Source organism: Lepidochelys kempii, chromosome 4 (assembly GCF_965140285.1).
Source record: "Lepidochelys kempii isolate rLepKem1 chromosome 4, rLepKem1.hap1, whole genome shotgun sequence".
In the NCBI taxonomy this organism is placed as follows: domain Eukaryota; kingdom Metazoa; phylum Chordata; order Testudines; family Cheloniidae; genus Lepidochelys; species Lepidochelys kempii.
This window is the reverse complement of record NC_136383.1, coordinates 57021109-57044794: the sequence shown is the minus strand read 5'-3', so window position 1 is coordinate 57044794 and position 23686 is coordinate 57021109. Positions and strand designations below refer to the sequence as shown.

Sequence of the window (23686 nt, the reverse complement as noted above, 5' to 3'; positions counted from 1 at the left end):
ACAGGTTACTTGGTCAAGGCTAACACTAGGCTCCACCCATATGTGCTTCTTGTGTTATATGATAGTGTTCAGGACAAGCATGCCTTCTGACGTAAACATCACTGCAATTTTTGGTATGACTAGTGGGAAGGGCACCAAAACATTTTCTTTCTTATGCTCTTCTCTGGATAGGATTCATGAGCATGATATGTTGGCTAGAATCAGATCCAGAAAAGAGGGTGTGAAAGAAAGTGTTTTGGAGCCCTTCCCACTAGCTGAACCAAAAATTGCAGTGATATATATAAAATTTTGATTGTCATTGGGTCACTTATTCTTAGTTACATGTTTGTGGCTTCAATAAATCTGCTTCTGCGTGTAGTGTATGATACTATCAATATGTGTTTATTATTAGATTGGTCATATTCTAAGTACCTGATTAAATCATGAGATGAAAATATGAAGTTAGCCACCTTTTAGTTAGTGCAGTATATTTAATTTGAGACTAATAGTAAATTGGCAAAGAAATTATAAATTCATTACTCCATTTAGTTCTGTATGAGAACTTATTTAGCAAGTTCATTTATGTCAACTGAGAGGTATAGAGTGGTACTCTTAAATTTGCAAGCCCCTTTTGTTATATTGCATGAGTTACTCATTTATGTATGTCTTGCTATTAAATACTCTGAATTTTGATTTATGAATTCGCCTTTTTTATTAAAATGGGAGGTTTTATAATGTCATAGACATTAAATTAAATTCCAATTGTGTAAGTGTCTTGTAGTAATGTTATTTTTAAAGTTACTGAAATACTGTTTTCTACTTTCTTCCTCTTTTTTTCTTTGTTTCTGCTTCTAAGATTCTCTCCCCCGTGCCCCCCCTCTCCCCCACTTTCCAGGGTTATTTTAATCAAGTTGTTACAAGAACTTTTTCATCAATTTGTGCATTGTTTCCTCCCAAACACTATGGATGAAATAGGGCCAGGATTTCACCCTATACCTTTGTTCTTCGTTTTGAAGACTAATGCTAAGAAGAAAGTGTTAAGAATAAACTCAGTCTTGACCCTTAAACAGTATTTTAGTGAGAACAAAATAATTCAAAGAGCAGTACGCCTTTATATGCTTCTGCTGTGCTGTCAAGCTTGCTTGACTCTGCACTGCTAGTTTTGAATTAATTTTAGGTATATATTTTAAAACATTTTTAGTGTAAATACAACTTGCTGCTTTATCTAACAGCTGATGATGTTGTTCACATTGTGAGAGAAATAGTTCCCCTTCTGTAATGTTGCTGCGGGAGGTGTACCAGAATCTATATTGTTAATGAAACTGATATTGTTCAAAGAAGTCATAAAACAGCATTTCAAGAAAAGCGATAGTATTTAAAAAAAACCACAGTGTATTTAGATCACTTTTAGTATACTTTTCAAAGTGCTTACATCTCCCATTTAAAAGGCTGGTGAAATATTAATTATAAGGTCAGAAATTCCCTCATTAGAGCATTTGAATAAAATATAATTTCAGACCCAAGGGCTCTTGCAAATGCTTATTAATATTTTCATTGGAGCTTATGATGGTGTTTAATGCTTCTGTTCTTTTTTGCTTCACTGTACATTGTACACTGACCAAGAGCATTAGAAGTAGCTTATGTCTGCTAGAGGGTAAACATTTATAGCCACAGGAAATGACAGTCAATTAAGTAGAGCTTAGAACAAGTATGAAATTATTGACTTTGTTGATCTGTTCTTATAGTCCTTCCTTTTCAAAGTGCTTGAATGTGTTGTGTAGTTATTTAGTTGCATTAGTGGTTGAGTTTGAGCCTTTTAACATGTTTTTCATCAGTACCTTTGGGAGATGAATAACTAAGATCTTGCGATAACAATGCAGGATGCATAGTGAATATAATTGTTGTAGAGGGTGTATATGCTGTGGTGAAATATTGAATTGATCATGAAAGACGATGACCATTAAGCGTCTCTTTCAACTATTAAAGCTCGCTTTAGGGCGTGTTCAGCTGTGGTTTATGAAATTGTTTAGACTAACGCCTCCTTTGATAATTGTTTCTGATGTGGAGAAAAATGCTGAAAGATATCATGATAAATGCACTTTCTCTTCACTTTTGGCAACTTCCATCTTCACCAATTAAGTTTTAAAGCATTGCAGTGCTGTTCAAGAAGAAAGCCATTGTTAGCATGAAGAAACAGATGGACAATGTCATAAACAGAAAAATAATTCTTTAATTTACTTTTCCTGAGCTTCTGTAAAGTTTGTGGAGAACCCTATATACTACATTATCTTTGTTATACAATGTTAAATATTTACAGCTTGATTTAAGATGAAAAAAGCTTTTGTGTATTTATTCATTATTGTGGGATTTTTGCTGATAATATTAACAGCACCCAAAAGTGTGCTAGGTGTTTCCTAATAAAGAGGAGTGATGCTTATCTCAAGATGCTTACAAAGTATTTTAAAACAATGTGGTGAGGGTAATAAGATAGTAGGGAGGGCTAGGGGAAGTAGGCCAGGAGCAACATCAGCAGGATTTACGTGATAACAATGAAAGCTAGTGCATAGCAAGGTAGAGCAAAAAAAAAATTCAAATACAGTGAGTAAGTAGAGGCTTAATTGGTAAGATTATAATTAAAATTGCTTGATAATGGATGTAAGGTACTGAGCTATGGTCGTAAAAATTCATTGCATCTCATGAGAAATAATATATGCTAATCTCACTCATTTCACTAAAGATAGCTTTATCCCTGAGCTCTTCAAAACTATAGTATGTTAATACAATATGTAAAAGCACCTAAGACCTTGAGGAATCAGAACTATGAGAGTTCAGATTTCCCATGTCTTCCCTTTCTTTGATGGCTTGAATTTTAAAAAATCTTGAATTTTATCTTGCTTGGGATTGGAGGCACAAAGAGACAATACTGTGCTATTGATTTTGTTGTGTGATCTAATCTTTGTGACAATGATTGTGAGAGAGAATTTAAAATTATACATGCTGTTTTAATAAATGAAACTGAGAAGGAATGTGACTTTTTCACCTGCTGTCTCGAGATCAGAAAAAAAGTCCTGTGCTTTGAAATATGCCATTGCTTTCAAGAAACCTTTTCATTTTTACATTTTCTGTCTGTCATGTGTGTGCTGATGAGATTAAAAGGACAATGATGACAGTGCTGAAGTGAGTGATGAGTGTGATTTTTAAGAACATTGTGGACATAAAATTCTAACCAGACCAAACTGCAAAAACGCATGGAAGTTAGATATGGAAAAGACACACGAGATCCGGCCATCCCTCTGCCATTGAAGAATGGTTCCTTTATAGGGCATTGTCAAGAAAGGGGCTTAAGTTATTGCAGGGGAGATGAACTCTTATGAGTTCCATGAATAGGAGCATGAATTAGCAAATGAGTTACTGGGCTGTGTGGCGCTTTCATGGGAAAACAATGCATATTGGGAGGTGTGCTATTACACATTAGGGCCCCATTAAACATAATGTGAATATATAGTATATAACATTCCTGCCACTGCTGCATACTTAGGCTATGTCTACACAACAGCTTATGTTGGCATAATTTATGTCGCTGTGTGTGCGTGTGTGAGAGAGAGACAATAAATCACTCCCCTGAGTGACATAAGTTATGCTGACATAAACACTGATGTGCGCTGCGCTATGTTGGTGGGAGAGCTTCTCCCGCCAACATAGCTTCTGCCAATTGTGGGGGCTGGAGTAGCTAAGCCAATGGGAGAGCTCTCTCCAATCAGCTTAAAGTGGCTACATTAGATGGTTTACAGGGCCACTACAAATTCTCTGGTTTAGCCGTGCCCCTAGAAAAATGTTAGTATGTACAGAAATCTGGAAGGATAACAGGTCTCCATGATCTAATACTTGATAACATGAAAATATAGGACTGATTTTAGAAGAGCGGGAGTGGTGTTATATCTTTGCGAGAAGATGGCATCAGTGTTGCCAGTATATAACCAATATGTAGGTAAAGTAATCCTTTGGACAATAAGGAAAATCATAGTGTATTTGAAATGATAGGGCTTAAAAATGAAACTGAAAGAAGTGTGACTAACACATACGCTACATTACCAAAATTCGTTGAAGCAGAGACTAGTGCATCAGTGAACTAGAGAAATTAGGAGACCCGTTCGAAATTAGATTGTGACATCACATGATGTTAATAGGCAGATAAACTGGAGTCAAAAGAAATATGTAATAGTCCATGTTTTTTTCAGGGATCTCTTAGCTTACTTTGACTTGATGCCATGGCTTTCTCCTCAAATAATTATAGTCTGATAATTCTGCTTAGAATATGTATGTTGTTTTTTCACCTATTTTTATAAAACTAAGTGCTTCCGCTTCTTTCTTTTACTTTACAGGAGTGGCAGAACTCAATACAGAAGAATGCAGGCCTAGCATTTATTGAACTTGTCAACGAAGGAAGGTAACTTTTGTGTTTTATGTCAGAGTATTTGATGGCTCCCTGATCGTAGCTTTCAGCACATTGTGAGGTTTGAGACTTTTGATCTGCAAATACTAGTATTTTTCCCTGGTTTATGATGCAAATCAGTAGTTCAGTTCTCCTCTCAATCAATCATTTTGAGTTTTACAAACATGATTGTGCATTCCTTAATACTCTTGATAGTTGTAATATTAAAATATGGCAACTTACAGAATCTTAAGTTTCTTCCTGTAATTTTTTAATAAGCATTCTATCTCATCAGTGTCTTACGGATTTTCTTTCTTCTTCTCTCTGTGGGCTCATATCACTGATGCTATAATTTTTATTAGCTACTCTTTTGTGTATGGGGAGCGAGTTCTAACTAAGAATTGTAACACTAACTTTTGTTTAATTTATTTAGGGCTTAGTCCTTTTATAATCCAAGTACATTATACAGTAGGACAGAAGTGCATAATATAATGTATTTCTTTAAATATATGTAAAAAACCCCTTTTAATATTACCAATGAGGTTTAATGCTCAATCAATATCTATATAATATTGCTGAGATTTATGGAAAATGACAGCAGTTGACAGGGGCATGATCTTTGACTTGCAGTGGCACTCATCAGAATTATCAATATTTCCTTCATTAGGAATTGATTGTTAAAGCAGACCAAGAGCAATATTTACTTTTCGCTAAAAAGCTTTATAGTTAGTTAACTGTAGAACAATGTGACAAAGGCAATTTTTTATTTAAATAAAAAAGATTCCTGTTACTTGGTAACTAAAGAGCATGAGAATCAATCACACTAGAAAATGAACTTTGCAGTAGCAGGGCAGATACTGAGATGTGATGAAACAAACTGAATGAAAAGCAGCTGAAAAAATTTTCTTTTAGTATGTCATGTGAAATTTATCAGATGTGTCAAACCTAGTACAATAGAAAGTAATCCTTCAATTTCTTAGGAGTGGGGGAAATGGCTATTTAAGACTTTTCTTTTAAAATTTATGGAGATTCTCAAGATGTGCAAAAGTAATGACTGTCGTGATGAATGAGTTTACTTGGGTTTATGTCAAGAGAAACACCATTCGGAGGTGGATAGGAACACTCTACTAGTTTTGATCCCAAGGGCCAAAGAAAAGTAACAAGGGTGTTCAGTTACAGTACTAAGATCTAGCCTGTAGTTGTTTCTTATTATGCAGCTCTGACCTGCCTTGACCTGATTTATAGAGTGCCTACTATAAATATGGCCCTTGATTAATGTTTTATTAGTATAGATAACATCTAGATCCTTCACGCCTGTAAGCAACAATGTAAGGTTCATCTGGGCAGGATGGGTGTCATTAACAAATCAATTTCTAAGGCTGTGCTCTAAGTAGCATTTACCTAGTAGATACTCACCTCATTTAAATCAGGTTTTCAGAAGCTATTCTTGCTATAAAGGTGTTAATTCAACCATTTTCTTTTTAAAAACTATAAAATCTTGTAAACAGATGGACCCTCCCAAATACATTCTGTTAATAATTTATGGCTTAGATTTAGCAAAACAGTCATGTCCAATTCAGAGACAAATGATTCTTTGAAGACCAGTAAGTGTGTTTTTGTTTAGCAGAAAATGTCTCATTGTCACTTTGTTCTGTGGCTGATTCAAATGACTGAGCTGTTTTATAAACTGGAAATGCAACTTTCATGGGAGAGGGAAAGAAATTCCTAAAAATGTCCCCTGTATTCTCCTCTAAGTGGGTCTTCCCTCAATTCCTACTCAGAGAATCTTTTAAAGTTATTGCTGAATTGGCCTTGTTAATTCTTTGTGGCTTTAAAATGATCATTAAAATGATACTATTATAGAACATATGATTGCATTCTATAACTCCTCTTTCCTCCCACTACCATTTACAGACTAAATCTCCCATCTCTAAGTAGAGTATGTATTTTTCCAACAACCTTATTTTTAGCAACCCTAACAGCTTTACCTTAATAAATAAAGGTTTTGATTCTGGACCACGGTTGTTAAGCTTAATAGAGAAATTATGGGACCAATTATGGGGCTGCCTAACTCCACAGAAGACAGTTACCTGTGCAGCTGTACTGGTGTAGCATAATTTGAGTACCTTGTGGTCTCAGAGATATAGCTAAGGACAGAATTTGGCCAAAAGACCTTTATTACTGGTGATGGGGTGTGTTTGAGGAAAAGAACCTAGCTTGATTTTTAGATTCCTGGTTGAGTTCTAAAGGTTGGAGGTTAGTTAGGAAAAACTTATCTTGTAAATTAAGAAAATTTGATCTGGAAATTGACACACAACCATGGAACCCTCCACACAATCCTTAGTTTATAAAAAAGAGAGATTTAGCAGTTTCTTTGTTAAATGTTGTAAAAGGTACAATATGGCTTTACATGGTCATTATGTCACACATTTGTTTTCTGAAAATTAGCACAAGAAAGAGCTCACTACATTTGAGAGGATTCCACATCTTGTTTCCATCTATCTAGGGTGATAACTTTGTTACTGAATGGGAGCTTTTAGTTACCAGCTTTTCCAATGTTTAAATTAGTATTAATGGCTATATTGTAAAAGAGCCCAGGGATCCTTCTCAGTAGGGATTTTATTGATCTTTCTCTAATTTCAAATAGTATTTTAGACTAGATATTTGCTGTGCATCTTAGACAAAAAAGGTTAATCACTCAAATAATGTGTAAGGACGATCCTCCTCCCCCACCCCCAATAAAGATCAGCCGACCACTAGAGCTGCACAAAGTATTTCAAATAAATTATTTTTTTTTGCAAAAAATATGCAGATTCAGGTTGATAGAAGCATTTTGTGATTTGTGGCAAATTTGCTCTGTTTGTCAAGGAAAAAAGAAAATTTTAAATTCTAATATTGTGCTTCAGTGTTTACTAAATGAAATGTTTTTATTTTCAATTTAAAATTCACTTCAATTTTATTTAAAAAAATTAACAGATTAAATAAAACTCCTCAAATGAAACACTTTGTTTGACCTGAAACAGTTTAACTTCAATTTGGGAAAAAAAAAAAAAAAAAAAAAGTTTGTCTACCTAAAACTACATTAATCAAACCCTTTTAAAAAATACTATGTATTAAAAATTATAAAAATAACTAGTTGAGGTAAATTGCTTTACTCTTTCAGTCCATACATTAACTTACAAACATTGTTAAGGTATTTATTCCTATGTGTTAACATAACAATCTTAACTTAGATCAACAAGATGCATTGTACTTACAGATTGTCAACGTATAACACTCTGTATCTTATTCTAAAGGATATATGTACACACACCCGGACTATTCATAGACATGTTTGTTAATGTGAAAATTAAAATACTTGGGCCTGAAACTGGTTAGTCAGCTACTGTGACACTGATCAATTGGAAAACAGAGTATAGCTGTAGACTGTCCAACTCCTTAATTGCTTTTCACTTGCAATGGTCTGTTGGCTCAAAAGGGAAAAAAGGGCATTAGAGAATTTGTTGCTATAGATGCAAATGGTGTGGTGGAAAAAAGATAGCAAAATATAGTTAATATTGATAGTTCATGAAGAAATGGAGAATAACAGCCACACTGATGCTAGTTTTACCAGAAAAGGCTTAGGAAGAAGAAATTACGCATTCATCATATAGTAGAACTAAGTCCAGACTAGAACAGTTTATCCAGTCTGCAATTTTATCTCAGCCTCCAACCCCAAACTGTGGGAATTCTGATAATATGGGACCTGCATCTGATTCATCCCAGTCTTTCTCTTTTAAAATCAAGACTACCATGTTAACATGTCTCTGCTTACTAGATCTTTCCATTTTAAATCATAGGTTTGTAATATGCAATTTTTTTTCTTTACAGTCAACAAGTTAGATTTTCATAGTAGTGGCTGCTTTGTTAAGTGTGAGTTAGAACCACAATAAATCATCAAGGCATAGACACCAAACAGTACTGGAGAGGTGTTGAAATTTAAAAATTATAACTTGACGGTGTGTTGGAGGGAGGGATAGAAGAGAATTTGTTTGGCGCTCTGGAGACCAAATAGTGAATATTTTAACACTCGCAAAAAATCATGTGCAACGCAAGTGAGCATTTTACGAACTGTGGCTTTGAGTTCATTGTATTTTGTTTGTCTCTGTATGGAGTTAAGTTTCATCATCTTTATGTAAATTGAAAACATATGAGGTATGCTGCACCTAAATGAAGAGACTGAAGCTTTTTGCTCATGATGGAATATATGTATTTCAAAAAGTTTGAAGCTTTCATAACCCTTTTTAAAACTCGTCCTTCTTGATAGTGGGCTTGGGGATGCCAGTAGCCTTTTAAAAAAATGTGCATTGGTCAGAGGCGTGAACTTCGATGGAAGGGACATGCTTTTCATTCATTGGCCTCATCAAAGTGATGTCATAAAACACTTTTTTGAATGTCAGTTGAGTATTCTTAATTGTTTTTATGTAAGATCGTTCTAGTAATAGCTGCTTTTTAAAAATAAATGAGAACAACATGAAGCTATTTACACCAGACAATAAACATGTAAAGGCTTCTACTCATGTCTTATGTTCTTACATTTTTTAAAAATCTTCTGACAATCAGGTCTTCCTTACTGGAATGTGGATTTCCCATCTTCTCTCTATTGCGCAAAGTCTTAGCTTGGCTTTCACAAACTACGCTTTAATTTAGTTTAAATAATAGCTAATATATATATATATATATATCAGACAACAAGATTTGATTTGAAAGTCACCTATTTTTTAGCTGTTTTCCTTTTAGTTAAATGGAGAAAAATGAGGTTCTATTGTGTTCAAGCTACTGCCTTTAGGAATTTAGGAACTTGTAGCTCTTTTACTGTTGAGTGAACAGTGTGTCTTAAAGTCTTTATTCCATTGGAATGGTTCTAAAGACTTTTTTGTAGCAGTAATTAAAACTTGTATCACAGTATACAAACAGACCTCATTAAAGACATAAATAATACTTCTGAGTGTACAACTTATGCCTCTACTCAAAGACAAGAGAATCTCCTTGATGTGTGTGTGTGTGTATGTGTGTATGTGTGTATATATATAATTATAGGAATATTTGCATTAGCCTCAGATCCCTCATGTTTGTTGAGCCTCTCTCATGGGATAGGGTCCTTTCTCTGCTATGGCATAGTCTGGAGTATTCATAAACCTCTCCCTCTAATACCTCATCAGAAATGCCTGTCCACACAGTTGCTGTGCATATCACATCGTTAGATCTTACATTGAATTTGGACTAAAGTTAATAATTTGTTGATCTGAAGTTGGCAATATTCTTCTAAAATCTTTCCATCTCTAGCTTTTCTATTTGTGCCTAACTCTCTGTTGTTCTGCTGTTTTTATTTTTTGCTTTTCCCACCTTGGAAAGTGCCTGAACTTGTACCTGATTATCTGTGCAGTCAGCAGCAATGTGCAGAGCAAGGAAATTCCTAGCTCTGCTCCAGATGGCTGGGCACCTTTCACCCTGACCACAGAAGAATCTAAGTGCCTAACCTGCTCACTTGTGGCTTGATCTCCTCACCTGTAGCTTGATCCTGTGCTGAACAGTCTGACCTTGATCCAGAAGAGCTCTTATGCATGTGCTTAATTTTGACTTCCTGAGTAGTCCTATTGACTTGAATGGGACTTCTCATTTGCTCAAAGTTAAGCATAGGCTCAAGTGCTTTGCTGAATAGTGTGGCCAGCACCTTTCAGGGAAAAGTGGCTGTCTGGGACCTTGAATTTGGCACAGCTGATGGTAGAAAAGTAGGAAGTCCATAATGCCTCAGTCCCCCTCCACTTCCCATATTGGAGGAGCATCTCATGCAGTGGTTGTCAGTGCAATATCTGTCACTGAAATAAATTTAGCAGTAAACTTGGAACCAAGAAAAAGAAGCACAGTGGCAGCTATGGAGGTAAGCAAACTTAAAAAGAAAAATCCCTCAGGAAAGGGAAGTAATTGAACGAATAGTGTTACCAACTCTCATGATTTTGTTTACCAATTTTTGCATTGTTTTTTTTAGCCTCAACTATTGGAATCAATATGTTACCTGAGAATCTGTTTTCATTTAAAAAAAAAAAGTCTAAACCTTATTGTTTCAGAGAAAAACTTGAGAATATAAACCCTAAATAACAATGCCTATTTCTCATATAGTGGTTTTCATCTTTAGATCTCAAAGGGCTTTACAAAGAAGGTCAATACTGTAAGGCAAATAAAAACCTCAAATGTGTTGTTTGGCTTAAAAATCATTAGACTTTTTTTTAATCTTTTGGGTTTTGGGGTAGGTGGAGGGATGTTTGTGACAGCTGGGAAAAAACTGCCCATGCTTTTACTATGCCTCTCTTAATGCATTTTTTTCATGCTACTTCTTATGCTTAGAATGATCTCTCAAAATCTGTTTACTAAGGGAACCGCCTCTTGTTGCATATCATTCCTCGAAATCCACTCCTGCAGTGTACATACTGAAAACCTTTGTTAGAACTATGGTAGTGAAAAAGATCCTCTACACCACCTCCATCTATATTTCCCAGGGCATTAGTCTCTTAAAGGGAGGCTTTTGGAAATGCTCCTAAACCTCTTGGGCATATATTACACAGAAAAATCAATGGAACATGTGTCCCTAAATTCCCTAGTTGCTTTTGAAAATCTCCTTCTTAGATTATGTAAGCTTTTCATGAGCGATGCTATTTTTGTATATTATATGGAATCAAGAACACTCAGTGACATGAAAAATAAAAATGGGAGAGCTGACAGAGAATACCTTTGGCATTTTTAAGTAGTTCACTTTGCTCTTGATGCAAGCAAAGATGATGCGAAGGAGGAGGAAGGGGTGGTATTAAAATGTGACATGGCCGGAGGGTCACGAGAAATAGCAGCTCACTACAGCTGGAATGGCTGTTGGCTAGATGCTCTGAGGGGCATGCTGGCTGGTGAGTTGACTGTTCTACACACACATTTTTTGTAATTATGACAGATCTATTTCTGACCAGGAATTGGAGGGGGAGAGTCCTATGACTCTGCTTGCCTCCTGGCTGACAGCTGTAGCTGCCTATGACGATTGTAAGGAAGGGACCTGACCCATAACCTAAGGAGCAGTGGGCCTGACTTCCTTGGACAAGAAAAGCTGAGAATACTTTAAGTATGAGAGGCACAAAAGATTGTATGGGAAATAGGTCTAGTCAAACTCTCTTTTTTGGTGAGGTTACAAGTTTTATTCATATAATAGACTTTTGTAAGGCATTTGACTTAGTCCCTCTTTACATTCTGATTTTTTTTTAAAAAAAAGCTCTGTAAAATGAATGTAGCTCATAGTAAATGAATTAAAAACTAGTTAACAGATATTGCAAAAAAGTAATTGTAAGTGGGGAAACATCATCCAGTGGCAGTGTTTCTAGTAGGTTTCCAAAAGGATCTACTCTCAGCCCAATACAATTCAATATCTTTATCAATGATCTGGAAGAAAACATAAAATTATTACTGGTAAAATTTACAGATGGTGGACATTTTGGTGAAGTGGTAAATAACAGTTACAGAGTGTCAACTGTTTCCAATGGCAAGATGAACTCATTTAACATGCCTTCTTAATACAGCCAAATACAAGATCATACTTCAAGAAACAAAGATTGTAGGTCACACGTATAGGATGAGTGACTGTATTCTGGAATGCAGTAACACTGAAAAGGATTTACAGGTCACTGTAGACAACCAGTTGGACATGAGCTACCAGTGCAATACTGTAGCTAAGAGAGAAAACAAGATTTGTAGGTGTATATGCAGGGAATATCAAGTAGGAACATGGTGGTTGTATTACTACTGTGGATGGCATTGGTGAGACCATTCCTGGAAAACTATGTCCAGTTCTGGTGTCCACACTTCAAAAAAGATGTTGACAAATTGTAAATATTTAAAAAACAAAACAAAACGAAAAAAAACCCTATAAGAGTGGTTTGAGGTTTAGAAAGCTTGCCTTCTGGTGAGTCAATCTGGTTAGTTACTCCAAGAGATTAATTGATCTGATAGTAGATGACTCCTTAATCTAGGAGAAAAAGGCACATTGAGATCCAATGGTGGATGCTGAAGCTAGACAAATCCAGACTAGAAATAGAGCGGAGTTTTTAAAAACTGAGTGTAAATTACTATTGGAAGAAGTAACCTAGAGGCGTGGTGCATTCTGAATCACCTGAAGGCCAGTTTTATACTATAGACCTCTATTAGTATAACTACGTTGCTCAGAGGTGTGAATAATCAACACCCCATAGTGACTTAGTTATACTGACCTAACTCCCATATAGACAGCACTATGTCGATGGGAAAGCTTCTCTCATTGACATAGCTGCCACCTCTTGGGAGGTGGATTAACTACGCTGATGAGAGAAAAGCTCGCCCATTGGCATGGTAGCGTCTTCACTAAAGTGCTACAGAGGCACAGTCGGGGCACACACAGGAATTTAAATTTTACTGCTGGGGGGGGGGCACCAGTGCGGAAGGCAGAACTCCTCTGGCAGGAGGGAAGGAGAAGCAAACTCCTCTGCAGAACTCCTCCTGCTCCAGGGCTGTAGGAGGGAGAGTGCTTTCCCCGCCGCAGTCCCTGGGCTGAAGGAATTCCACTCTCCCTGCTGCAGCTCCAGGGGAGAGGAGCGTTCTCGCTCTCCCTGCTGCAGAGCAGGAGGAGTTCTGTGTCCCCCACTGATTATTCTGTGTCCACCACTGCTTTCCCCCCATTGTGCACGCCCCTGGATGCAGTTGAAGTCTTTCAACTTGATTAGATATCCTTCTAAATGATATGCTATAGCTCAAACAGAAGTTATGGGCTTGATGCAGAAATTACTGGTTGAGGTTCTTTGGCCTGTGTTACGCAGAAGGTCAGACTAGATGATCACAATGGTCCCTTCTGGTCTTAAAATCTGTTAAATATACTTGCTGTGTCTAGTAAGAAAATCTGTTTTCCTATTGATAAATTTACTGTTGACTTAGCTTAGCAGAAAACCTTTGCTCTCATGCAAATACTTGAACGATCTCTCTGCTGTGTGGTTTCTTGGTTTAGTTTGTAAATTTTCACACTCTGAGATGAAAAATATTCTACTTGGGGTTAAACTAATGTTAAAAGAATGAGAGTTGGTGCTTTAATAATGGTCTATGTAGCTGACACAGGTAAAGCAGTGATGTTTCTTTTGGAAAGTGGTAGGCTATTCTTGGAGCTAAATGTTGCATTCCAGTAATGTTAATACCGTTACATCAAATGGAAACTAAAAATTAAAGCCAAAATTTTCAACATTAAGTACTGAAAAGTAGACACTTAAATCTTATTTTAGGCACCTAAATAAGTTCCTTGAATTGCAGAAATGACTTTCTTTGCAGAAGGACTTGCAGCTACCTTTGACATTAATGATAGCTGTAGCTCTTCAGCACCTATGGAAAATAATGCTACTTTTATTTCCATGAACAAATATCAATTTAGGTGTCTAGCTGAGACACTTACTTTCTAAAAGTTTAGCCTAGCCATTTAAAGACTCAAACAGCTGCTTGGGAATATCTTCCTGTCAGAGAATAACCACAGAAAAGACTAGGTCATGATATTTCTGTGCTTGTTTTAGAAACAATATGAACATTGCTTTGAGTTTAAAAAAAAATCTTTGCATATGCAGTGCCAAAAAAAGGCTATTTGAAACTAAAACAAAACTTTAACACTTGATGCCTAGATTCCTTTCTCTGGAGAAAATAAAAAGTGCAATTGTGGTGCATCCCACTATGTTCTTTCAGCCCACTGGAAAACAATTCACTGAAGTACAGAGCGGTTGTGTAGTCAGTTTCCTGAGGGCATGTTTTAGACTCTGGATTTAGGAAAACCAAAAATTTAAGAAATTGGATTGAATAGATTATTTATAAACTTTCTATCAGGCTAACTTGACAAACTCAGTTTAAAACAGACTGAAAATGGCAATGGTGACTGTCATGATAAACTGAGACTGTTCCTAAGTTACCTTTAGACATTTTTAGTTAATAATATATCATTTCGTAACAAATGTAATATTATGTTACCTATAAAATTGTGTTTATTGTTTTAACATGTAGTTTCTTGTTCTCGTCTGTTTGAGGATGTCATTTCTGTATAAAAGTATATGGCTGACATTTCTTTAGATCAAGTCCATTGACTCTGTAAATGTGGTCAGTGCTTTCTAGTACAGAATCACATACTTGGTCATTTAAGTGTTCACCTAGAACTTCTTAGACTACTTTCTGGAGTTGTATGGCTTGTATGAACTCCTGGTAGTGGGAACATACAGAGATAACTCACATCCGATGAAGTGAGCTGTAGCTCACGAAAGCTCATGCTCAAATAAATTGGTTAGTCTCTAAGGTGCCACAAGTACTCCTTTTCTTTTTGCGAATACAGACTAACACGGCTGTTACTCTGAAACCTGTCACATATGAGAAGTTGCATACCAATAACTCTTGTTATTAGAGAGCGTTGCCTCTGCATATTCACATTCCCTACGTACTTTCTTCATTTATTCAGTCTTAGGTCAAGAATTCCTGAAATAGAGAAGGAATTGAGGGGCACTTTCTTTTATATTCTCTGGAAATACTCTGTGAGTGGGGAGGGAAAGGCTCCAATGGACGCTGCATACCAGAAGATTCTCGAGGCTTGTGGGACAGATGCAAATGGGAATAGGCAGAGGCAATATTTTTGAACATGGTATTGGTGGGAGATAATAGTTTAGGTGTAGTAGGTACAACTGCGAATCTGGCAGTCTAAAAATGTTCCTTCAAACAAATATTTTTAACTTCCATCTCCGTGTGATACTCATGACCAGTATCAATACTTATTGAAATGAGAAAGGGCAAAGTATTTGTCCCATGTATGCCAATGCTGTCAGTTTTAAAAACCTATAAGGCTAGTTCCCTGACTGAAGAATTGTTCAAAGGAAATATTTTCAAGTTCACAAAATGGATATTTGAAAAACATTAGCGATGTGTTTAACCCTTCTCTCACCTCACAAAAATTCTATAAAATCTTTGCTTCCATATCCCTAGGACAATATTTAATATGCTTAAAGTTCATGTTGATAAGCACTTATTCTAAACAATTATTTTCTGTTGTTTTTTTACTTTTGTGTAAAAGTAAAAACTTAAGTTGAAATGTTTCCATTATGGTCTCAGTCCAAATTGTAAGACTGCTTTGAGTCTAAAATTGTCTTTTTTAAAGGCCAATATAAAAATAACATTTAAAGTCAATTGTTAGAAATCTTCTGTTAGAAGTGCTAGCATACTGGAGAGGTAATTCTCATCCAGCTTCATCCATCAGAGTGGAGACTGGCTTGACCTCAGTTAGTTCAGCATGTAATACTAGAGAGAGATCCAAACCACAAATCACTATACAATCTTGAGATTCCTTAAGACCAGCTGCTAACAAAGCAAAGAAAAGAATGTACTTAGTGAGAAGTGAAGAAGCAAAGGAGAAAAGATGGATGAACTACCAGCTGAGAATAGATTTCAGAAAATGATATTCCACTCATGCAGGCCAAAAAGGTGTTAGTGAAGAAAATAAATGTGTATCAGTCCTGAGGCCTGGTAATACTTCTTTTCAGCCACTATTATAAGAAACTGCTTTAAAGCCATTAATGTTAAGACTTTAAGTCTGACAAACACTGACATGCTGTTAATGAAAACTGGATGACCAGATTCTGTAATGAAAAACATGGGCGTGTGCCCAGGCAAGGTTGGGAGGATGATTGTAGAAAGAAGGGTACTGGAAAGAGGAGAAAAGCTTGTTCTTTCTCCTCGCCACCTCCTTCCTGCCATTCTCCTACTGTGGAAATCAGGACACATTATACAGAAGAGTGGTAGAAAACTATACTTGCTTATCAATGTCCCCTCTGCTGTTTTCTTCCCACCCCAGCTCCTTTACTTCTTTTTTTTTCTGCCCTGTTTTTAATTTAACCTTTTCTTCAAGTCCTTCCTTTATTTCCAGTTCTTCTTTCTCTTTCTACTGTTTTAATTATTTTTCATCTCTTAGCCTCTATTTTCTTCATTTTTTTCTCTACTTCTTTTCCCATCTCTCCCCATTTCAGTTATCGCTTTCCTTTCACTCACTTTTTTTGTTTTTTACCTCATTGTTTTTCTCCCTCCTTTTCTCCTTCTTGCCCTCATCCTTTACTGCATACAACCATTCACTCATTTCCTCTCACCCATACCAGTGCAGACACCTCTCACTTTCTTGCCCTGTGGAATAGAGCCTGTAGAAGCTCAAGAACTGTATGTGTGTGGGGTGAGGGGGGAGGGGAAGACATGCATGTAAAGGAGGAAGGAGAGGGCAACTCAAGTTTTTGAGTAATGCAAAAAAGCCTCAAAATATTGTTGAGCATACAACGGCTGAGAAAATCTATAATAATGTTGCCTTTTGCTTTGAGTGCCATGTAGTTCTAGATTACTACCAACCCCATTTCTCACCAGAAGAACTAGGCTTCACCTGCCCAGAACATTTCAGTATAATCAGACTTCTTAAGATCAAGCAGCATATTTTCCTGAGATTCCAGTTTTAACTCTCCAGTGTTCTTCAGTACAGTAACAAAGGTTATTTGACTTGGAATGGGGAGATTTGGATATGACAAACACTAGAACCTGAAGCTGTTTTTGGATATTATAAAAATATATATACAATGAAAATGTTTTTGTGCTTTATACAGCTTAATCCAATATACCAAATAACTTCAGAATGTAATGTTCTTGTTTGAAAATAAAGTGTGAGTTTACTCTGAAAAATAATTAAAAATTGCATCATAGTGTTCTGTTTGTGCTGCAGTGACCTCTGGAGCAAACTTGCAAAGATACCACTGTGACCAGCAGCTTGATCATATCTTTCCAACAGCAAATCCTACAGACTTCCACCTTTGATCTAAAAGTCCAGATGAATTACTTCTGGCTATTGCATAATGAATAATAAAGATTCGGAGGAAGAGGGCTCAAATTCTGTCACCAGTTAGTTGTTATACTTTTGTAGCACCATTGTCAAAATAGGGTGTATGTTTATTCCTTCTAAAGCATGAACAGAACTGTTTATGCATTTTCAATAGCAGGGCAAAATTATGTGCTCACTTTTACACCTCTGTAACCTCATTGCCTTGGAATTGGAATTTTGTTAATTCTTTTGAAGCATTAAAAGGGATAAAATGTGCATTACATAGCTATGGGTGTATTGGCTCTGCAATGTTATTGGGATTAAAAAGTGGTGAAAACTTAATTTTTGTCATTAATATAAGCAGAAGAATTCACACAGTGGCAGATCGGTTGTATAAAAAGCTCTTTTTACAGTCACTTATTGGAGTAAAATTGATATTAAAAAACAAGAGAAGGTAAGAGAAATTGAAATATAGGTCTCGCCTTCCCAGCTGGGATATATATGTAAGGAATCCTCACTATACCCCATCTGGGAAGGTGAAACCATGCTCCAAACAGCTTCACATTTTCAATTTTTTTTCCCTCGGGTTTTTTTTTATTTAACATGGCAACAGTGATTTTGAACAATTCAAAGCAACCCAGACAGGCTCATTGCTCCTTATGGTCTTGTCTCCGGGACTTCACCATCTTTAGAGCTCTTCTTCCAGGGCTTCTCAGCCCTCTTCATCTGAGAGTTTGCCCCAGTGGGATCCTGGTGTCTTTCTCTCAGATCATTCACATGATGGGTGCAGAGAACCCCTTCCCAGGTCTTTGCCTGCTCCAAGTTTCTTTCATCTTCTCCCCTGGCCCAAGGGCATTAACCAAAATAGGCAAAGAAGATTTTTTTTTAGCTGAGCATACAGATTTGATGAGGCAGAAGCAGAGATATGAGGAAAGGCTGTCCCAGTTTCTGGAGTTGCAGAGAGAGATCCTCAACAACAGGAGAACAATTAGAAGGAGACAGAAGAGGCAGCCAGTGCCAAATAAGCATGGATACATCAACTTGTTTTTTTTTTTTTTTTTTAAGAATATATCAGCTTCTCTTTCTTGGCTGTTGAAAGACCAAGATGTTTCTCCTTCTTTCTTCTCCTATTCATTCTGATGGCATTAAGGCTAGGGAAAGTAACTTTAGTTGCTCCAGTCTGTTTGATCAGTGCCCCACCCCTATAGCCTTATATGTATTGATGAGTATGAGGAACACTTCTGAGACCATTGCTTTGCTCACAGAATGTGAGCAAGCCAAATGCCTAGAAATACGTATGCAAGTTTTGTATATTCAGAAGGGGATAGTGAGTTAGAGTTTAGATAGAATGTGAACTTGAATAAGTTATTTTATCTCTCACAAAGGCACCTTTTGTCTTACATGTGTGATATTGCATTGATGTTTTCTATATTGTAAACACAAAATGTCACAAAATACATTTATCATAGTGTACTGTATTTTTGACACAATTCACCTATATTCTCTGCTGGTTCGTATGGTGCATGCTTGAAAGAATTTATATCTCCTGCCCCATTGTACATCATTGTATAGCTAATTTTAACTTGATAAATTCCTCTTAACTAATTTAAAAACAGAATCTGTATGAATGTTTTTAGTAACAATATATGAACTCACTGCGTAATTGGGCTGTAATTCAACCATGAGCTTTGCTACCATTCATAAACTGCTCTGAAGCTGTGCTCTTAAAGTTTATGAAGGCCTCAGAAATGCTAGATTGAATTACAGCTTTATTTGCTGTGTAAACTAGAACAGCTATATGTCTTAGCGTTTAGTTCATGAGTCTGAGGATGTTTTGTAATCCTTAAAATGTTACTTATAATTTAATGTAAAGCTTCCATTTTATAGACATTCTTTATAGATAGAGCACTACCAAAGTCACAGTCCATTTTGGTCAAGTTCACGGTCATAGGATTTTTAAAATCATAAATTTTATGATTTCAGTTATTTAAATCTGAATTTTCATGGTTTTGTAATTGTATGGGTCGTACCCCAAAAAGGAGGGGTGTGTGAGTGGGGGGGGGTTTGCAAGGTTACTGTAGGGGGGTTTCTGTACTGCTACCCTTACTTCTGTGCTGCTGGTGGTGGCGGTGCTATCTTCAGAGCTGGGAGGCCAGAGTGTGGGGGCTGCTGGCTGGATCCCAGCTCTGAAGGCAGAGCTGCTGCCAGCAGCAGTGCAGAAGTAAGGATGGCGTGGTATGGTATTGCCACCTTTACTTCAGCTTTGCTGCCTGCAGAGCTGGACCCTTGGTCAGCAGCCACCACTCTCTGGTCACCCAGCTCTCAAGGCAGCAGTGCAGAAGTAAGGGTGCTGTGGTATGATATCGCCACCCTTACTTCTGCTCTGCCGCTGATGGGGTGCTGCCTTCAGAGCTGGGTGCCTGGTCAACAGCTGCTGCTCTCCAGCCGCCCAACTCTGAAGGCAATGCGGAAGTAAGGGTGGTAATACCATGACCCCCACCCCCACCCCAAATAACCTTCAATGTCTCTATAATGCGTTTTTCATGGCTGTGTATTTGGTAGGGTCCTATTTATAGATGAGGGAAGAACAGTGCATTTTATAATTACTTTATTTTTCATGTATTAATTACGTTGGGTGTGTATAGGTAAACGGACGTATTTGGATGTTTGTCGTTACAGCCCCCTGAAGCAGCAGGCTGCAATGGGCTTGCCTGCCTCAGTTTCTCTCCTTCATAGTGCCCAGTAACTCCACACACAATTTCTTGCCTGAATAATAACTCTTGTTGGGGCTGGTTGTTACAAAAAACATAGGGCAAATAGTCTGTAACAAGAGTCCCAAAAATACTGTCCATTTGTCATACTTCATTACATGTAGTTCTTAAAATCCCATGATCTCTACTTCATTGGCAAATTGCATATCACACTCTGGTGTTTTCTGTCACATCTGGGCTCTTTACCGGTCCTTTCCTGTCCTTCTGCAAGGGCAGCTACCCCAGCCCTTCTAGGTGGAGTGCAGCCTTACTCTTTTCAGCAGGAACAACCACAGCCTTTCTGCTGGGACTTCATTCTAAGCAGGAGAGCATCCCTCTTTCAGTTGTCCCTCAGCCCTCTCTGGCCTTCTTACTCCAGCATGGAGGTGTCATCAGGTAAACCCTTTGCTGCTCCCTTGCCTTCAGCCCTTTGGATTAGAAGTCAGCAGGTAACTATCTCTGCTGCCTTCTGGCCCTCATTCCTCTGGCTTGGGTCAGGCTGAGGGTAGCAGAGCAGCACGTGTACCTGCAACCACCTATAGCTTCCTTTATGGACCAGCTACAATCTCCTGCTCTCCAGCAGTTCTGAGCTACTGATCTCTCATGTAGAGAGGTCTCACCAGCTCTTTTCCTGACTTTGTTTGTTGTCAGGCTCTGCCATTTATATGTTGCAGATGCCCTCTCTTAAGCCCAGTTGGGGTCAGCTGGTGAGTCACAGGTGCACTATCCTACTCTTTATTTATGGACCAGTGTGATCCTACGACAATGTTTGTGTCAGGTGTTGATTACCATTCTTAATATTTGCCGTGTCATTTAGTATGTGCATATGCATACGGGGATGTTTTCTTACATTGTACATATGTATATTTGAAGCCAAACAAACTTGCACTTTGTATTGTGATTGGAGTGTTTTCCAGTACCTCATGTTGATAACTTTTTGAAACACGTTTTCAGTAGGCTGCCAGAAAACTGCAGATCAGTTGTTTACAAAATAATTTTGTTCAATTTTTTTGTTAAAATAAGGTTGGTATTTTGGAACAAAGCTCAAACATTTTGTATATAAATAGCCTCTTCAGATACTAGTTTTTGGAATTCATAAGCACTGGTTAATCTTTAAATATTTTATGTCAACAGATTGCTGAGCCAAACAATGAAGGATCATTTAGTAAGAGTGGCAAATGAAGCAGAATTTATCCTAAGTAGACAGAGAGCAGAGGATATTCACAGACATGCTGAATTTGAGGTAAGAAGTAAAAAACCTTGTGTGCCAGCAAATGCTAAGGCAGTTCAATCCTGCAAGATGTTTGGGAGGTATTACGTGACCTCAAGTCCCACTGACTTCAGTGGAAGTACAGAATGCTCAGAAACCTGCAGGAGTGCTCAGCATCTTGCAGAATCTACAAATAATATTGTTTTTTGGGAGGAGGAAGGTGGGCAAAAAGGGAGTCTCTAGCATACCAATACTTTAGTCACTTACATCAAGTAAATAATAGTGTAGTGTTTTGTGTTGATGAAGCTTTGTAGCATCAAAACTATTTTAATAAAAGGTCATAAATCAAGATAAAATTCACAGTTAAAAAATTCCTTACCAGTGTTAACTTACATCAGCAAATTATATGGTTTGCTTATTTAACTCATCTGGGATCATTTTTAAACAATTTCACTTTTTCATGTGGCTCAATACAGTTTTGTTGCATTGCTATTTTTGTCACTCCAGGAGAATTTTAAAATAAAATATAAACATATATATTCATAGAACTATAACAAAAAATGCAAATCTTATTTGTAACTCCTATTTAACCAAATCTGCAGTTTTGGAGCTGCACTGCTTAAAAAAACCACATACGAAAGAACTCTGTTAATTATGCCATTGTTTAAAAAAACAAACAAACAAAAAAAAACCAAACCCAAAACTTGTGATATCTCATATATAGTTTCAGTTCTGCTTAAAGGGAACTTAGTCTTTTTTCTGGAATACCATATTGCTTGTGGTTTTGTTGTTAAAGTGAAACATTAAGTGTATGAAGGCATGCTTGTGTTTAATGTATTTCTAAGCTGTTTGTCTCTTAAATCTTTATTTAAATAAAATACTCCCAAAGATGAAAGCATATTTATTTTAGACCGTGCTTATGTCTGAAGGTCATCTGTGTTGGACCCAAGATTCAAGCTGTGCGTTGTTTAGTAACATATCTGCACTTCATCTAGGCCTAGATACCTCCTCCTGCAAACAAAGATGATGTAAGATATCTATAGGACCATTCTGTGGTGGTGAAATAGTAGGCATGTTTCATTTATTACATCAAGGCAATCCAGGGTTTGGCGACAGTCCTGTGGAGATGAAAACTGCATCTTTTTAGTTCAGTGCCTGATAATCATTGGAGTGGGACATGCTTGACATTTTATGATCTGGATTTATGCAGAAGCTCCATGCATGACATGGTGTCATTGATTAGAAGAACAGCTCCCTTTTTTCTCCAGCTGCATACTGTAAGAAAAGAGTGAGGGTGTGGGGAAAGCTATGTGAAAAGCATTGGGCCTTGTCATGCAAATATGGGATATGAATGAATACACTGATTCAATGGCAACATCACCATTAACATTATTTCTGTCACAAAACACCTTTTTTATGGTGTCTGTCAGGAACGTATGCTGAGCAAGAACTTTATTTTTAGTATAGCTTATGCCTGATCTCTCTAGGACAGCAGTTGGCTGACACTTAGTTGATGTTGCTTTGAATCTGTGCTATCTCAGTATGATGGCTCGAGGGGTTTAACTCATATCATCTTGAACTTAACCAGGAATTACATTAAAGCTGTCTTGTTTTGTTTATCAGGGTTAATTTTGTTTCAGTGCATCTGCTGCTGAAAGATGTGTTAGAAAAATCTAACTTTATAGGATCATTTCTGTATATGCATAAAAATAATACAGCTATTAGAACTTTTGGAATTCCGTAACACTTAAATGCCAGATTTAACATCAAACGTAAATGAATTATGTGGCACACTTCAATCAGCTTTGTAAGCTTTCTGTGGAGGAGAAATAACTAGCCACACACAAATGCACTCCTCTTAGAACATCCATCAAAGTTCAGAAATCCCAGAATGGCTTGTCACGTTTGTGTCATGGATTGATCTTCAGACTTTTTGTGTGTGTAGTGCACTGTGCTATTGCTTTAACAGACCAGGAAAATGAGCAGATGTGTATAATAAAAACTCCAAGAAATGGAAAGACTAAGGAATGTTGTGGCAAAGTAGGTTAGTCCAACAGTATTTCCCTTGAAGAAAGATAGACTCAAGCCTGGTTTTAATCACAAGTGAAATTGTTTGGCAAGATTCCACTGTAGTCACTTATCACAAAACTGCCACAGAATTTGGTGTGAATGGCAGTCTGTTCAGAAAATGTTTAGCACTGGAATAGGGCAACTGTTTCTGGTCAGGACTGAGAGATAGCGGCAAACCTAAATGGGGAAGAATGTCCAGTGTATCATAATGAGGGAGAGCAATTCACAAAATGTTGACAACTTTGAAAGGATTTGCTGTCATTTTTTTATTTATTTAGATGGATAAACAATAGAAGGAACATTCCTACTTTTATTCTTAGTGCTTCTGAAACAACTTACAA

At 37.0% G+C, this 23686-nt stretch overlaps 1 protein-coding gene across 3 annotated transcripts in view; it reads left to right on the top strand.

The window, feature by feature from the left end:
• LRBA (LPS responsive beige-like anchor protein) overlaps positions 1-23686 on the top strand; it is a 558089-nt gene that overhangs the window by 179147 nt on the left and 355256 nt on the right. For all 3 annotated transcript variants that reach the window (XM_073341330.2, XM_073341331.2, XM_073341329.2), the window contains exons 35-36: positions 4362-4426; positions 21200-21308. In XM_073341330.2, coding sequence (XP_073197431.2) covers positions 4362-4426; positions 21200-21308 — 174 coding nt within the window. The remainder of the gene's footprint in view (positions 1-4361; positions 4427-21199; positions 21309-23686) is intronic.